The sequence below is a fragment of the Tupaia chinensis genome, unplaced genomic scaffold (assembly GCF_000334495.1).
Source record: "Tupaia chinensis unplaced genomic scaffold, TupChi_1.0 Scaffold000257_1, whole genome shotgun sequence".
NCBI lineage: Eukaryota > Metazoa > Chordata > Mammalia > Scandentia > Tupaiidae > Tupaia > Tupaia belangeri.
The window spans coordinates 3,210,869-3,228,944 of NW_006159737.1; the positions used below are offsets into that span (position 1 = coordinate 3,210,869).

At 37.9% G+C, this 18,076-nt stretch overlaps 1 protein-coding gene across 19 annotated transcripts in view; it reads left to right on the forward strand.

Moving 5' to 3' along the window:
• Positions 1-18,076, forward strand: part of CADPS2 (calcium dependent secretion activator 2) — a 450,101-nt gene that overhangs the window by 419,157 nt on the left and 12,868 nt on the right. Inside the window, exon 30 of one of the 19 annotated variants that reach the window (XM_027772142.1) lies at positions 280-454. The exons of the other annotated variants lie outside the window; for them this stretch is intronic. Within the exon in view, the coding sequence (XP_027627943.1) occupies positions 280-408 (129 nt within the window). The 3' untranslated portion in view covers positions 409-454. Of the gene's footprint in view, positions 1-279; positions 455-18,076 lie in introns of those variants that run through there. 19 annotated transcript variants of the gene reach the window in all.

The following is an 18,076-nucleotide window of genomic DNA, read 5'->3' on the forward strand; positions in this document are numbered from 1 at the left end:
TGATCATCAATTTTCATTGATTATCTGTAAAGGAGCCTAAGAGAGCAGTCCAGTTAAGTAACAAAGTTGTCATTCACTCATAATTACTTAACAATCAGTTCAAAGGAAATGGTCCTTTGCTTGTGACAAAACTTTGCATAATTCACCACAATGCTGAGTCTGAAATGTAATATTTACTTTGAAGTGTATTTATTTATGTACATCTTCTCTGCATTTTAGAAATGCATTTCTGGCAGTTTCATTTAATTATGCAAGTTACTGCAAATGTTTTCATAACAGCAATTCACGGGCTTCATGGTGACACTTCAACTGTGGCAGTTACAGGAGGTCCCGCTACGTCATCAACTCCGCCATGGTCTGTTGTGTCAGTGTTCACTGTCAGATCATCAGATCGAGTGGTCAGAATGAATCTTCTCTTTCGTACTTTATGTTTCTAGCTTCTACCCAGGCCATTTTACAATAAAAGTATCATCTGTTTTAATAAGCTAAGTGTTAATATGTGTGAAAAGAATGATTTCCTAAAAGCTTTGATGCCCTGCAGGGGTAGAAAAATTATGATCCATCCAGCTGGCTCTTTTACAAAATACTGAAACCATATTAGCAACTTCTGCTTCCATTTGCTATTGCTCTGAGTTTACAAGCATATGTTTCACTTCCAAGTTCTCTTTTACTTTTTCTGCTTATGTGGTGATTTTCAAAAATGTTGAACAGAACAGGAAAGTTGAGATGATGTTATTCCCATTATGGTTCTTCTTAGTACAACTAAAGTCCATATTTTATAGTGAAAAAAGTCTGAGCCTCTGGGAATAGACTATCATTAATAGATTTGCTGAAGAGTTCGGGTGTGTATTTTCAAAATATCTTCAATTTGGGGTCTTAGTGACTTACTTATTCCAAAGCTTAACCATTCTTGCCTTCAACTCATAACAAGGGTAGAATTTTCTTCTCTCCAAAGATATTCCTACTTCACCAAAAAAAAAAATAAAATAAAATAAAAAGATATTCCTACTTCAGATTCACTGAAGTTCTTTGGAAGATTGTTTTCATGTGGCAAAAATAACAAACAGAGCTACTTAAGTGAATCCAAGGAGCCCAACCTTAAAATAATGCACTAATTTAATTGTCCTGGTTTTGTATACTTTCCTTTCTATACCTAAGCATCTGACATGGCTTGGATTTGCTTCTCAAAAAAATCCTTGAGACAAGCCACCGTTCCGTTTGGGTTGTGAAGATTTTGTCATTTGCATATCTCCACCAGAACACTGGACTTGTTATTTGTAAAATAGCTGTAATGTCCCTAAACATTCTAATATTTTTAAGTTGCACATTTGTATCACTTTAATTAAAAATAAAAATAGACCTTAATTCTATTGATATGTCATCAAGAATAACATGTATGAGGGGGTACTAAGAGCCCCTAATTAGCCAAGACTAAATTTGCTTCAATTACAGTTAGAAAATGAGAGGTTATCAAGTATGTGTTGAAAGGTAAAGTAGAATGTGTATCTTAAGCAACAGATCATTACTGAGAGACATTATATAATTATTGGAAATCCACTTGGCTGGAGCTTAAAATAATATTAGGTGTCAAGAAACAGTTGAAAATAATGACCCTATAAATACTGTTAGTAACCTAAGCCTAAGATAAAAGATTGAAGAGACCAATCTTATTCAGATATCATGACAAACTTTTGCTGTTACAATTTGAGTACTGAGTACTGTGTGTGTAAGTGAGTAAATGGAACCTACCTACACACATGCTCCCTCACTCACGCATTACAAAAGAGTTAACACTGGTGGTTTTAACCAACCCAGGTAAGACTATAGGGACTACAGTTTCTGGTCACACAATATGAAGGTTTCATGATTTAAGAATATATGCTTTTTACCCAGATGAAATTCACTTATTTTTATAAATGCCACATATAATACTATTTCTATATAAAATAATTAGTCTGTGAACAGATACTCATCCTTCACCAACATTAAAAAAAGAACTCATGAGCTTTACTAAATAATAATCTTTCTTGTGCTGGCCCCTTAATCTGTGGTTAACAGAGCCTGAATGCACATAGATGACTGCAGGGTGGAATCCCAGGCTGGCAGCTGGAAAAACACATTGGGTGCATGGGGATGCATGCCCCAAATCATAACAGGATGAAAAAATGAAGGAGAAGGGATTGTAGTTTGACCATGACCCATTGAGAGCTTCTTTCTCCCTCGGTCTCCTGTTCTGTCTGCAGTAAGTGTACACACCTTCTAGCAATTAAAGAATAGATCAAATTAAATTGAATAATTTTCCTACACAATGACATGACCATGGGAAAACCTATTGAAAAGTTTAAGAAACTTAAGAGATAGCTGACAATTTATGGTTTCTCTGGCATCTAGAACTTTTGATCGATTAAACATTTTTTTAAAAAATTATTTTGTTTAACTTTATTTATTTATTTTAATTTGACCAGAAAGAGACAGACGAAGAGAGAGAGGGAGAAAGGGAGAAAGCAAGCCACCAGGTCTAGGATTTGAACTGTAGTCAGCCATGTACAAGTCCAAGCACCCTTAACCAGCATGCCATCTACTGGCCCTCAACAGTTAAACATTTTAATTGTTCTTGATTTTTGTGGTAAAATCAGTTTAATCATGCCACTGACTAAAGCCAAAAATTACATTACCATAAAATAGGGCCCATTGTCCTGGAGTGCCTAGGAGTGAGAATGGCACTTCCCAAAGTCATCAGTGTACAACCTATGCAGCCCTAGACCACTATAAAGTCTGTTTCCTGAGCAGCTTGTCCTTTTGTTCCTACTGTTCTGTCTTCATGGGTAGATAATTCTGTTTCTTAACCTCAAAGCATTAAAAAGAGAAATTACTAAAATCTGCATTATCTTTTTTTAAAAAGAATTATTTATTTAATTAATTCCAGTTGTTATTATTAGTGTTTTTATTTGACCACCAGAGAGAGAGAGAAAGGGAAAGCAAGAAAGCAAGTCACCAGGTCTGGGACTTGAACCGTGGTCAGCCATGTGGGAATCCAGCACCCTTATCCACCATGCCACCTGCTGGCCCCAAAATCTACATTATCTTAAAAGTCATAAAAAGGAGGATCATCTTTTAGACCTTTCCTTTAGATCTTGACATATTAAAATTAAAAGTATTCTTTGAAAATTAAAAAAGTGAGTATTCAGACAAATATTAAGACATTCTGTTTTACTTCATATGTGCTTAAACTTATGAAATACTTTCTGCTTCAAACAGAAATAACATCAAAACATATATAAATAAAGGGTGGTGAATCCATGCTGTTCACAGAGATAACTCAGTTGGTTTAAAATACATCCTTAATTTTTTTAAATAATCAATATAATGATAATAATCATAGCTGTTATCCCTACTGTTCCTGGCACCTATATGTGCCAGGAAATATGCTAAGTGCTTTAGCTGTATTATTTCCAGCCTTCTGGGTCAGCTGTCATTCTCCTTTTGTCCTTAATTTTATTTTAAGGAATTTCTTGCTCAGAGAAGATAAGTGACTTAAGTGTTAAGTCAAATTCTGAAACTGTCTAATTGCGAAGTCCATGCTCTCCCTCTTTTATCTCAGAGTTCCAACATTTGAAAGGGGGAAATAATGCCATAGGAAGAACATTGGACTGGGAGGCCAGAAACCTGAGTGCCAACCACAGGTCTGACATCAATTGTCTGCCTGTTTTTGCTATAGGGCACATGTGCTCGCCAGAATGACAGAGAGAGACAGAGAGACAGAAGGCGAGAAATCACCCCCCAGGGGGGATGGCCATGCCGCAATCCCTTCTCCTCCATTCTCCTAGCGGGATCTTGGGCATGCATGTACACGCACCTGGTATGAGTTTAAGCCATTGGGTCTGGAACTCAAACTGTGGTCGACTATATGGGAGTCCAGCTACGTAACCATTATGATAACTGCTGGTCCCTGAATTGTCTGCCATTTGAAAAGTTATGTCCCTCTTTTCAGAATCAGTTTAATTAGTATACAGAAACTGAAGATGTTGGTCTAGAACTCCAAATGGTTTCTGAACCATTTCACATTTTAAACCAATGACTCTTTTCATCTTCATTTAGCAATGGTGACAGAAATTACTTGGTGAGTTGCCTAATGAGTGTTATACCCAAGAGCAGCAATTTTTAAGTTTTTTTTTGTGATGGGCAGCTGAAAGCAACATGTTCCACGTAAGAAGCAACAGCAAGTACAGGAGATAATTAGAAGAGTATCAATAGGGCCAGTAGGTGGCGTGGAGATTACAATACTAGATCCCACATGGCCGGCTTCGTGGTTCAAGTTTCAGATCCTGTGATTTGAGTCATGCCAGCAGCATGTACATGCATACCCAAAATCCTGGGAGGAGAGTGGAGAAGGGAATGCACCCTGGCCATACCCCTTGGCAGGTAACTTCTCATTTTCCTTCTTTCTTTCTGTCTCCAGTGAGTTCATGTACTAAATAGCAAAAAGAAACAAACAAACAAAAAAAAAAACTTAAAAAACAGGTATATGAAAGAATATCTATTTCATATGATATTTGGTATATCTACCACCATGGTTCTGAAACTCCAATTTTAGAAAAATAGTTGGAACTCATAAACTCTCTGTTTATGCTAGGTATGTCCAGATGACCAGAATATTTTAAAGAGATACTCTCTCTGCTTCTCACGTATTCATGGAGATACATACTAGTTTTTAAATCTACGTGTTAGGACCGGCAGGTGGCATGGTGACTAAGGTGCTGGATTCCCACATGGCTGACCATGATTTGAGTCCCAGATATGGCAGCTTATTTTCTCACTTTCACTCTCTCTCTGTTCAAATTAAATGAGAATAATGATGATGATGATGATGATGATGATGAAAATCTATGTGTTATGATTGCCTTTCAATTTTTTCAGAAGTATCTTTTCTGAGTCAGAGGAATGTATATAGGATGTTCTCCTGAAGCAAGAAGGAAAAACCATGGATTTGCCAAAAGAAAAGTTTTGGGACTTTGCTGACAATTTTCTACTCCAAAGTCCTTTTTCTAACATAGAAAACATGACTATGAAGAGTCTTTTAAAATTTTTACCAAATTGAAACCATCATCAACTTATCTAATCTCAACATTAAAAAATATTAATTTGTCGGGAAAGTCATGACATATTTTTCTATGCAAAAATGCATTAATGACCTTCCCAACAACCCAGTAGCACAAAGATTTCCAAATTCTCCAATTCCATTTTATATTTTTTAAAGAACTGTTTTATTTAACTTTATTTATTTTTAATTTGACCAGAGAGGGTCAGAGCGAGAGAGACATGGAGAGGGAAAGTGAGAAAGCAAGCTGCCAGATCTGGGACTTGAACTGCAATCAGTCATGTGGGAGTCTAGTGCCCCTAACCATTGCACCACCTGCCGGCCCCCCATTTTTTAATTTTTTAAAAAATGTATTCCATGAGAGAGAGAGACCCACCTCCAGCAGGGTGAATATACCACAATTTAAGACCAGTCTTACCCAGCCTGGCTCATGGGCAGGCACCTACCCACCCAGCGTGTTCAGGGAAGTCCCAGGACACACAAACCTAGGAGGTTGACTAAAGCATCTTCTTTTCTTTTTTTCTTTTCTTTTCTTTTTTTTTTTTGGAGAGGGTTTTGCTATAGGGTGCATGCACTCGCCAGGAAGACAGAGAAAGACAGAGAGACAGAAAGCAAGAAATCACCCCCCAGGGGGTTGGCCAAGCCACAATCCCTTCCCCTCCATTTTCCTCTCGGGATCTTGGGCACGTACGCATACGCACATGCACCCGTCGTAAGTCTAAGCCACCAGGTCAGGGACTCTAACCGAGGTCAGTTACATGGGAGTCCTGCGACATAGCCATTATGCTAATTGCTGGTCCCAAGCATCTTATTTTCTGAGACATACACAAAACCTACCTACCTCTCTAAACGTTCCTATATGTATTGGCATTGCACGTCTTAAGTCCCTTTGAAACAATCATGCTTTGGCTCTCATGTCACTGAAGACACATCAGGGTGCAGTATTTAATTGGCAAATCATGCAGATTAACCATTCTCTTGTGTTATAAACTGATTAAATATGTAATTGTTGAGTTTCATTTCAATGAGTTTTTTTTTTAAATATTGTTATGATGTCTGGTAAAATTAAAAGTAATTTCTCAAATGATGGTTAGTCAGTTATATTTATCCAAACAGTATTCTAAAAAGGATTACTTTCTCAGGACTTTCCATGTAAAGATTTCTTGCTTTCTAGTAAAGAAACTCTAAAGTGAGCATTTTAAGTAAAATTGATCTAAATGATATAAATGGGTTCAGTAGCCCACTTACTCTAAGATAAAAAGAAAAATATTGGGACCAGAAGGTGGCATAATGGTTACATCCTTGGACTCTCACGTAGTTGCCAGCAGTTTGAGTCCTGGACCTGGCAGTTTAAAACTCATACCAGGCACATGTTTGTTCATGTCCAAAATCCCAAGAGGAGAATGGAGGAGAAAGGATTGAAGCATGGGCCATCCCCCGTGGGTAGGTAGTGAATTTTCACTTTCTGTCTCTTTGTCTCTGTCTAGCTGGTGAGCGTACATGCCCTATAGCAAAAATCTCTCTAAAAAAAGAGAAGAAGAAGAAGAAGAAAAATATTGGAAATATTAAAAGCGAATATGTTTCTCAAAATAAACTAATTTTGCAATCTAGTATTTCAAGCAAATGCCCAAACTTTTGATGTGGTGAGAGTTCTTTTCATCCTTGGTAACATCTATGCTACAATTCACTATTAAAGGTTCAGTTTTTTACCATGTAGGTTTTCTAAGAACAGTTGATATCAATAGAGCATGAATAAAAGTGATTACTAGAGGGACCAGCAGATGGCACTTAATGGTTATGTTGCTGGACATCCACGTAGTCAACCAAGGTTTGAGTCCCGGACACAGTGGCTTAAACTCACACCAGGCACATATACGTATGTGCCCAAAATCCCAAGAGGAGAATGGAGGATAAGAGATTGCGGCTATGCTATCCCTCCTGGGGGGTGATTTCTTGCTTTCTGTTTCTCTGGCTAGCACACGCACCCTATAGCAAAAATATCTCTCCTAAAAAAAAAAAAAAATAGAGTGATTACTAGATAAAGCTTTCCTTCTTTTTAGTCAACTCTATGACACAGCAATGATGCACTGCCCAAGAGAAGCCTGACCCCACGTGGCTACCATGCTTCAGATTTGCTTTGTCTGCATGAACGTGGGAATGCAGATAAGTCCCTAAGGTCCCTTAGACTGGAGGACAGGAGGGAGGACAGGAGGGAGGGGATCAGAGCATTACTAGGCCCTGTGGTAGATTCTCTTTCTCTCGCTCACTCTCACACACACATGCACGTGCTCTATCATGAGTAAATAGAGAAAACAGCTTTCCTTCCAGTAGTATGTATTTAGAGCTAATCATATACTTTTTCAGTCATATTCTTTGGGTGAGTTTTCTTGTGTATATAATTGGCCTTTTTATTGGGATGCAGACCAGAACCTATTATTAAAATAGAAGACTGTCTTTGCCTTCTTCCCTTTCTTATAATTCTGTGACATTATAGATGTCTTCTCTTATATGTGATTGTCAATATAAAAATAGCTACTTCTTCTCTTCAATAATCTTTCACTTACAAGTACCTGGACAGTTGCTATATACACTGTATAAATTAGAATAGATTCCCCATTACAGAGTCTTTTCTTTTTGGTTTGGTTTCTACCAAAAAAGTACTCAAATATAAAACAGTATCACTTGGTCCATAATGCCAAACCGTGATTTTTCCTATCAGCATTCAAATGTAAACGCTTGTATTATTCTCATGTCATAATTGTTATTTTTCTTTCCCATCAATAGAAAGGGATGGATGATAGAAGTTCGGTAACTTATTTGCAGCTGTTTGAGATTGTTTATTTCAAAACATTGTCGTAGTGTGTTCCCTGGTACCCCATTGAAGACCGGAGGTAGATTATGAATTTGACTAACATGTTCATTATATGTATTGTAGAAGCAGCCCCTCATTCATCTCATCTCGCTCACATTTTACACCATTATTTAGGAGCTTGAACACATTATTTTCCAGATTGTTTTTTATTGTGTAGATTCCCGCTTTGTTTTGCATATGGTACTCGGACTCACATTGAAGTTATTCGACCCCTTTTACGATATTCATAGTCCAACCTGTTCTCTATATTGTCTTCTCAGCCTTAATAAATGCCACACAGAACTCACTCCATAGCTATTTTTTTTTCCCTTAAAGTTTGTTTCTCTTTAAAACCTCCACTCTCAAATTACAGCTGTCTGGTTCATTTGAGTTAATAATCCTCATTTTAATGTTAAGTCATTATTTGTAAGTGTAAGAATTTATAAAAGGATCTACTTTTGATGTACGGTGTATGCCAAAATAGCTCTGGCAAGTCCAGGCGCGGTTTCGAGAGGCCATAGGCCCTCATTTGAATCTAAGCTGTTGGTGAATTCAAACCTGAGAAACTTGAGATAAGCGTGCCTAATTGCCCACAAGAAACTCCACCAGACAATGTATTATAGCTTGTTGATCTTATTTCTTTGATAATTCAAAAGAACCTTCAAGAAATATGTGGACTTCTTACTTGGATTCTTGAAATGTGATCATGGAACACAATTGTCATTTGGCACATTCCCAGAAATACACATCTTTGCATGAGGCACCTGGACATATGTGGCAGGTCTGGTAGAATCAGCTAATTAACAACACAGGCTTAAACAGGCACCTCATCTGGCAGTGCAGTTAGTTGCCTGATGGTGCTCAGCAGGATTTGGTAGTGCTTTTTATTTTTCTATCCTAATGGTCTGCTGCCCACCTAATTTTGCCTTATTGTCAGTCACTACTTACCGCAGCTTGGGGCCCTCCCAGGAGGCTAAATTATTATCAAAGGATTAGGGAGATGTAGCCTTGCAGCTCTGACATTTCTGATTACTTGTCTATGCCAGAACACTAATTAGCTGTGACTAATTAAGAAAAATGTTCCTGCCATAGAAAACCATTTAAAAGAACTGAGAAGTAGAAAAGCAATTCAAAAGCTGAGCAGTGCTCAGATTTGCTGATGCTCTTTAGATTTCCACCAGAGCCTTAACTCACCTTTAATTGTGCTCAGAATTCGTTTTAAGAAAATATCCCGTATGCAAACGGGTCAGAGGCTTTTGCTTGAACAGGAAAGAAATGTTGGCAATCACCTAAGCTCTCTTAGCAGAGGTACAGCTGTCTCTGACGAATGGAAAGTGACAAAACTTTCATTTTCATCGAGATATTTTTTCTAAACACTAAATACATACATGCGTATTTGCATTCATCCCCTGAATGAATAACTAAGATTTAATAGTCACTGAAGAACTTAGAACTTTCTCGCTCCTGATTTTATAAAAGATGATTGAATTGATTACATGCAACGTGTTGAACATTTTGAAGTTACGGAACATTGATTTCATGCCTCTTTCACCTGTAAGATGGTCTGGAAATTCTGACTTCTCTATGTAGAGCTGCTTTTTCCATGGTGACTTTGCATGACTGTACTTTACCTGGCCGCTAGTGACTTATTAATGGGAGCACCCGGGCTCCCCAGAGACCATTAGCTCTATCAGTTGACCACTGCTGTGTTTTCATACAACTGACCATCTACGGCTCTCCTTCCCTTTAATTCTGAATTTTTTTAAGAATTATTTTATTTAACTTCATTTATTTATGTACTTATTTTAATTTGACCAGAGAGGGACAGAGTGGGGGAGAGAGGTAAAGTGAGAAAGCAAGCTGCCAGGTCCAGGACTCGAACTGTGGTTGAGCATGTGGGAGTCTAGCACCTTTAACCACCACGCCACCTGCCAATCCCTAATTCTGATTTCATAAGCAAATGACAGATGCGACCTAAAGGCCATTTTCTGTGGTGGCTTTTTGTATTTCCCTCTCTATGCACCATCCCCTTTGCAAGTCTCCCCTGCAGCTCGGGGATGGTACATAGAGAGCACTGTTCACAAGTGGGCACAGCAAAGGCAGCCAGCTCATTATTGATTAAATCCAACTTAAAAAAAAAATAGTAAATTGTAAAGAGGTGGCTACTGTGACAAAACCATCACTAAGATGTGTTTATTGACAGGAAACTATATGCAAGGATAATTTTCAAATCATTTTAAATTTAAAAATAGAGGGATCAGCAGTTGGCATAATGGCTATGTCGCTGGACTCCCATGTAGTCGGCTGCAGTTCGAATCCTGGACCCAGTGGCTTAAACCTATGCCGGGCGCGTGTGCGTGTGTGCCCAAGATCCTGAGAGGAGAATGGAGGAGAAGGGATTGTGGCGTGGCCATTCCCCCTGGGGGTGATTTCTCACTTTCTGTCTCTCTATCTTTCTGATGAGCACACACGCCCTATACCAAAAACCTCTCCAAAAGAAAAAAGTTAAAAATAGCTTATTTTAAATACCCAAACTCTAAAGAGAGCTCTCAGTATCCTAATCTCAACCTCACTCTAGATAAGAGAACTTCTGAATCTTGTTATCTTAATATGGGCAAAATTTTTGTTTGAAAAAATAACAAGTTTTAACCCTTACTTCTCCCAAATTCCTTATGCTGATTTTTAAGGCCATTTCCCCTTTTCTTCTCAATGGAGAACAAAAGTAGGTCCTCTAGGAAATAATCCTTCCCATATATGTGGACTGTCATTAAGGTACCTGGTATACTTATCTACTCTAGGATAAATAATCCCCATTTGTTTAACTTCACATCATGGACCCCTTTTCTAGACCTTTAATCATCTTTACCATTTGGAATTTCTCAAAGTATTCTTGGTCATGCTTAGGGTTTACAGTCAGGAACTTGGTGCAGTATTTCAATGTGGCTGAACAAGATTGTTAAGACTTATTTCTATCTATGTTTAACTTTTCTGTATTTTCTCTTTATTGGTCTTCATAAACGTGGATCCATATATTCTCCCTATTTCATTGTGTTGACTTTTCTCAATTACTGTCTGTGTTTAGTGAATATCCAGTCATACGGTTTGCCTGTAGATGGTCTAAACAAACAAACCAACCCAACTCACCATTCAAAGACTATGTGAGAAGTAATTATGGTGAACATTGGGATTAAAACATTAACCATAGGTCCTTTCCCACCTAGGTATATAGTTCTGTCACAATAACTCAGTAGAATTCTAATTACAATAGGAAGTTTAAATCCTTCTTACTAATCATTTATTCATCCAACCTGCATCAGACATTTTCTGAAGACCAGGCACCATGCTAGAGGATAGAAATACGATGTGAAACAAGATAAACCAAGAAAGTTCCTGCCCTCAAGGGAGTATCCATCCTGACAACCCAGTGGGTCTTCTTTTTTTTTTTATTTTTTAAGAATTAGTTTATTGGGGGCCAGCAGGTGGCATGATGGTTAAGGCACTGGACACTCCCACATGGCAAACCACAGTTCAAGTCCTGGACCTGGTGGCGTGCTTTCTCACTTTCCCTCTCTTTGTGTCTCTCTCACATAAATGAATGAATAAATAAAATTAAATAAATAATTCTTAAAAAAAAAAAAAGAATTAGTTTATTTAAATTTTTTTATTTTTTTTAAATTTGACCAGAGATGAGAGAGAAAAGGGAGAACGTGAGAAATCAAGCTGCCAGGTCTGGGACTAGAAACACAGTCATGTGGGAGTCCAGCACCCTTAACCACCATACCACCTGCTGGCCCCCCAATGGGTCTTCTTGAGAAAATGTTAATTTCCACATAAAATGTTTCACTTTTTCATCTCAGAACAGATATCCACAGATTGTGCTTTTTTTCCTGCATCAAAATCTGTTTAATTCTTTCGTGAGAGAGAAGGAGTGAGAGACAGAGAGACATGCACCCCCAAGGTAGTCCACATGCTTCTGTACACCTCCAGTCCCAGCCAGATGGATCATTGGTACACACAAGCGCACCAGTGTGTCCAGAGAGGTCGTGGGATGAAAACCCAAGGCCCCTTAAATGTAAGTCTAGCTATGCCACGACTTGGCTTGATATTCTTAGATTTATTTCATTTTTAATGGAAATTTCTCTCTGTGGAAGTGGTTGGTTGCAAACTTGCCAAAAGTTTAGTGCCAACACAAAGTTCGTTTCTAGCTCCAGTACTTGCAACATCAACTTGCAACATGACTACAAGGCAAGAGCATATTCTCCCTCTCTATCTTTCCTGGCTTCTTTGCTCAAATGCCAGACATATATCAGGTCTCAAGAGAGCTCTCCTATCTCCTCAGACAGAAACATTGCCACAGCAACAATATTCTTCCACTTTTTAAAGGGGAAAAAAAAAAAAAAAAGAACAGCTCACAAATTCTTGTAAGTATGGAAGTCACCCAGGACTTGTCATTTAGTGGCTAAAATACCTGGGCAGCACAGCCAGCCACACCTCCATACTGCCTGATAGTCACAGATTACCCTCGGAAATGGACACCCACACTCCTAAGCATATTCTGGAGAGACAGCTCCCTGCCTGCGCGACAGCCTCTGGAGATCAGTCCACATGCTGAGCACATCAACATCTGAACCTGTAGGGTTAGTGGAACTTTGAATGTGGGTGTACATGCACAGACAGTGATAAATGTAAAGACATCGAGGTGTAGAAAGTGAGAAATCACCCCCGGGGGGGACGGCCATGCCACAATCCCTTATCCTCCATTCTCCCCTCAGGAACTTGGGCATGCAGTCACACACGCCTGGTGTGAGTTTAAGCAACCTGGTCCAGGGCTCAAACTGCAGTCAACTACAGGGGAGTCCAGCAACATAGCCATAACGACACAGCCATTCCATTTTAGTCCTATGCCAAATTTCTTTAGCTGAATGCAATTATTTACTTTTCAGTGATTTCTACAACTTAAACATCTATTAGATAACTTTTCTATTAATGAAAAACTGTGATTCAGGTTACTGAAATCTGGTTCTGGTATCCATGCGTCCTTTATTGAAAGGCTGCCCTGCCACTATTACATACATATAGCATTTTGCATTCCCAAATACTTAAAAACATTGAGTTCTTCAGCAAAGAAGTACTGTGTGCTGTGTTCCAGACATTCTGCTAAGGGCCAGAGGTGTCAATCAAAATGAGATTAGTAAATGCCTTGTGTATACTCACAGCGGATTGAGTCAGACAGATACTACATTGTGCGATATTTTTTTAAAGAATTATTTTATTTCATTCATTATCATCATTATTATTTGTTTAATTTGACTAGAGAGAGACAGAGAGAGAAAGGGAAAGTAAGAAAACAAGCCTCCAGATCCGGGACTTGAACCATGGCTGGCCATGTAGAAGTCCAGTGCCTTAACCACCATGCCACCTTCCAGCCCCATGTGCAACATTTTTATAGCCACTTATACAGAGTTCTAGGAGCAGAAAATACAGGAGCACCTAATTCAACTTGGAAGAAAGTCTTGTCTTCATAGCAAAGGTAATGGTTGAGCTGAGTCTTAAAGGCTCAGAGAGATGTATTGGGGATAAAAATCTAGACAGAGGGACTGGCAGACCCAGAAACCAGAGATACAGAGATGCTTAACATGTGATTGAGCCTCAGATCAGCCCGTGTGCTGAAAGTGGTTCCCTACAAAGTGCACCATTACTCAGAGACAGGAATGTAACGGTTACTACTTTTGTGACACTCAAGAAGTGATTGGAAAAGGTTTCCCATGTTTTATAAGGAAACTAAAGCAGAAAGATATACTAGCGGCTCACTAGATTTTATTTTGAAAATAAGTTATGCTATGTAATAGCAGTCTCAAGAATCTAATGGTTCTTTTTTTTTCCCTAGAACCTATAGGTATTTTTATTTAAAATGCAATATTGACCAAAGTTTTACAAACAGTATTCATTTCAACCAGGTGGCAAGGTTGTACTGCCTAACTGAACCATTCTTAGATGATGTCTGTGTCCCAAACTGCTACATAAACCACTGTAACTGGACCATTGACCACTGAGTTCAAAGCATTAGTCAGTCATTTCACACAAAAGATTTCACATAGCAGAATGCATCCCATTAGTGGTCACTAAGGAGGAAAGGGAGTAACAAGTTATTATATGAATTTTCACTTTATAACCACTAGTCTTTTTAGCACCAGAAAAAAAGGCCATAAAGTAAACTTATAGAGATCCTTGCCTACTGACTGACATAAGTAATGAATAATGGTATTAGTATTGTTACTGGTCTTCATTTACGTGGGATGAAGATACATAGACTGGCTTAATGTACTGTCGGGACATTATTCCCTTGGAATAAAGAGAATTTTCAATTAATGAACTGAAAAGAGCTCATGTAGATCCTAATTTTTGGAACTTGTCTACGAAGTAACTTACTCTGTTCTGTAACTAAGCAGGATTAGTTTATCGGGAAATATCTCCATTGTTACAGTCATGCAGTTTTCCAAAATAGAAAGTTTTTGTTCAGCATTCAGAAAGCATTTAGTAGGTATCTGCTAAATCACAAGCCTCCCACATGCCCACTTTTTACATTTTTCTCTTCATTAACAAACATAGTATTCACAATTTTTAAACTTCCTTATAGAGTTAAAAATATGAAAAATCATCCTGAATATGACTTTATTCAACGTTGAAGAAAAAGACATGAATCAAATGCTTCTCTGTTCCATGTTTAAAAATAATAGTAATAAGATCATGATAAAAAAAAAAGCCACATATATGGGGTTCTATGAATGAACAAGGATCTTTTTTCCCTGTTGTATTATTTTGGTACAGTGAAAAAAAATATTTTCCAGTGTCTTAAGCATTACAGTGTATGGCATTTTAAAAGGATTTTTAAGAATAGACTAGGTAGGAGAGGGGTAACATACTAGCCATTCAACAGGTTACCCTAACAGGGAATGTGGTTCTTCAGATAATTTATTCATGATACATATTACATTATTGGCTTTACAGGTATGATTGGTCTTTGGAAATGTTGTTTGCTTCAAGCTTGCAAGAAAGTTTTATTTCCCATCAAATTTGTTCAAAATGGTTCTTCTTTGGGACAATTAACAGACGATTTCTGTATTTGTGCACAGTCTTGTGTTAAGATGACTGTCAGTAACCATTAGGAATGGTAGATTCTTTTCCTGGTTTTCTGCTAGAATCGTAACATTGCTGTTAACAATCAGACATGTATTGATGGATTAGAAGTCCAGACTTTTTTAGAGAGAAATGCAGTAACACAGTAGTTATGAGCACAGACTCTGGCACATAAATGTAAGATATAAATATTAACCAGCAGTTATTATACTGTTCGTATAACTTGAATAAGTATTTTGCTTAATCTAAACTCAGTTTTCTATCTGTATAAACTCAGTGTCCAGATAGGCAAAATATGAATAATAACACCTACTTCATCCAGGTTGCTATAAGAATTAAAAGAAACTTTCACTGAATCACTTAAATTTCCTGTGGAGGATAAAGAGAATATCAGATCCCTTTACAAACAGAATTCATCATAATAGTACTAATAAAAGTAATACCTCAGAATGAATAATCTCATTCATTCTTCATTATACTTTATTGTTTCTTTTATGAAAATTTATTTATTTAACTTTATTTTTTAATTTATTTTAATTCGACCAGAAAGGGACAGAGTGAGAGAAACAGAGAGAGGGAGAAAGGGACAGAAAGTGAGAAAGCAAGCTGCCAGTTCCGGGACTCAAACCGTGGTCAGGCATGTGGGAGTCCAGCACCCTTAGCCACCATGTCACCTGCTGGCCCCTTTGGTTTCATTTTTATAAAAGTTCCTACTTCAGTAAGAGGCCAAAATGAGTAAGTTAAAAACAGGCAAAAGAACAGACCATAGAAATTCTGGAACTTTAAATATGCATTTTTCTTTATTCTAGAAGGATAAAGCTACATTGAAACAGCCTATATGTAAAGCCATTAAAAAGAAATGACAATTTGTCTTTTTCCTTCAGTATATTTCCACACATTTTTAGTTTAGTTTTACAAGCTCATCGTGCCTTTTCCTCTATCAAATCTAAAGTCCCAGTATTTATACAGTGTCAGAATCTTAACTATTTCAAAGCTAGGTTCATTCTGTCCCTCCTGTTACAGAGAAAGAACAGAGGCATAGAGAAGGCAAGCGATGGGCTTAATCAAGCCAAGAGAAGTGTAAGAGGCCACTACTTCCCGCCCTTGCAGCTACCACGTTCGCCTTCTTCTGCTCTCCTATGTCGACAGCCACTCACAGTTTCCATGTCCAGATACAAGTCGGTGTCTTCCCTCCAACCAATGTAGCTGGGCCTAGCTGCAAATGCTAGTAGGTGTAGTTTGAGCTGAACACTTCCTGTATTTTTCACTATAATAGGCTGGTTTCAGTTTTCCTTAAATATAGCTCTTCATCCTCTTCTAAGCCAACAAGAAAAAAAAATTCACAATTAAAACTTTCAAAATGCTTGTGCCTTTGGGGTCTGTTTTGTGGAACCAGTTATGACTGTTTCAATGAGATGCATGACTTAGAGAAACAATAGCAGTATTAGATTAGATTTATCAGTAGTATAAAATGTGCTTTTTAATGTGTAGAAAGGGAAAGTGAATGAAATAGAGACTCGAATTTAGTTACATTAAATAGATGTGGAGTTGACAAAAGGAACGCTCAGTGTGTTGTGCATATTTAACATACGTTTATTTTTTAAGATAATGGCAAAACTGTAGGACATTAATGTTTCTTAATATTTTGTTGCTCTCTCAACCTACTTAATGATCTTAAAGGATGGCCTATATTTATCAAACTTATCCAAGCCTTCAGCATTCTTTAAATAGTGCTTTTTAAAAAAAATTTTTTTTGACTCAACCTTGTATTTAAAAGGTATGTATTTCCTAAGGTAGGATTTTTCTAGGTGTTATTTCATTTCAGCAGTGACTCAATGCTTACAAAACAGCTTCTCCTGAGATAAGTGAAGAAATACACACATACTGTGGAAATTTAGCCATTCCGTGTCTTCATGGACTACAAAATGTTGGTTCTTTCTTTTTCTTTCATTTTCTGTTGTCTATCTATTGAGCTAAGCATAGCTGGAGAAGAATGAAAATATATCAACTAGTTGTACCAATTCATAATCAATAAAAAGCTTAAAACACTTAAGCAGAAAATAGATCACAGATTTGTGCCCTAGCAAAGCAGCTGTTTTTACCTTGCCATCATCATCAGAACCCGCATTCTGACAGAAATCATTTGCTTGAAGCAGCCGCGATATATAACCCTATGTGGTCTTGTGATTCAGATTTAGGAATATCAGCCACAGAGGGTCTAAAGGCTTTGTGCATTAGTATGTATTGAGACCTCGTTCCAGGTGGCAAGCAGCTGGACTTTTGAAAAATAAAACTTCCAAAATAAATGTGAAGTGCTTGTTTCCAGGCGAGAAGTATTATATGTAATGACTCATCTTTAGAATGTTATAAAGTACGCAAAAAAAGGGGAGTTGTACATATTTAATATATTTGTTTTGTGTTTCCACTAGTCAACAGAATAATGAAATTCCTTAACTACTTCTCTTTAACTTGCATGAAGAAAGCCCGGTATGTTGCTAAATCTCTTTTCACCAGCTCTGCGGAGAAACAACTTTAATCCTTGTTAGAAAATTGCCGAGTCTGGGACTGACAAAGAGCTCATGCTTGTTCTATTGTTAGTGCTCCCCGGCCCCAAGAGCAGAGCCCTTTACAGCTGCGTGGATCCCGCCCGGCTCAGCTGCACTATTTAGGAGAGGAGGTTTGTCAATTTCTATTGACAATGGAGAGAGTTTTTCAGGGCCTGTAGCAGTACTGACACAGTTGGGGATCAATGCCAGCCATTCAGACTGCACCCTCTTTCATTGCTTTGGTTTGTTAATTCAAGACTAAAGGTCCACTGAGGGGGTTCAGGGTGTTTAAGAAAGCTGATGAACTGTTTAAGAAAGCTGATGAACTGCAAGCGTTTATAGCCCTGGTGTGGCAATTTCCATAGTCAGTGGCAACTCACGGCACTGAGGGAGCTGTGTCCTTGTTGACCCTCTTGTTATTAAAAATGCACAAGTGCTGCGCTT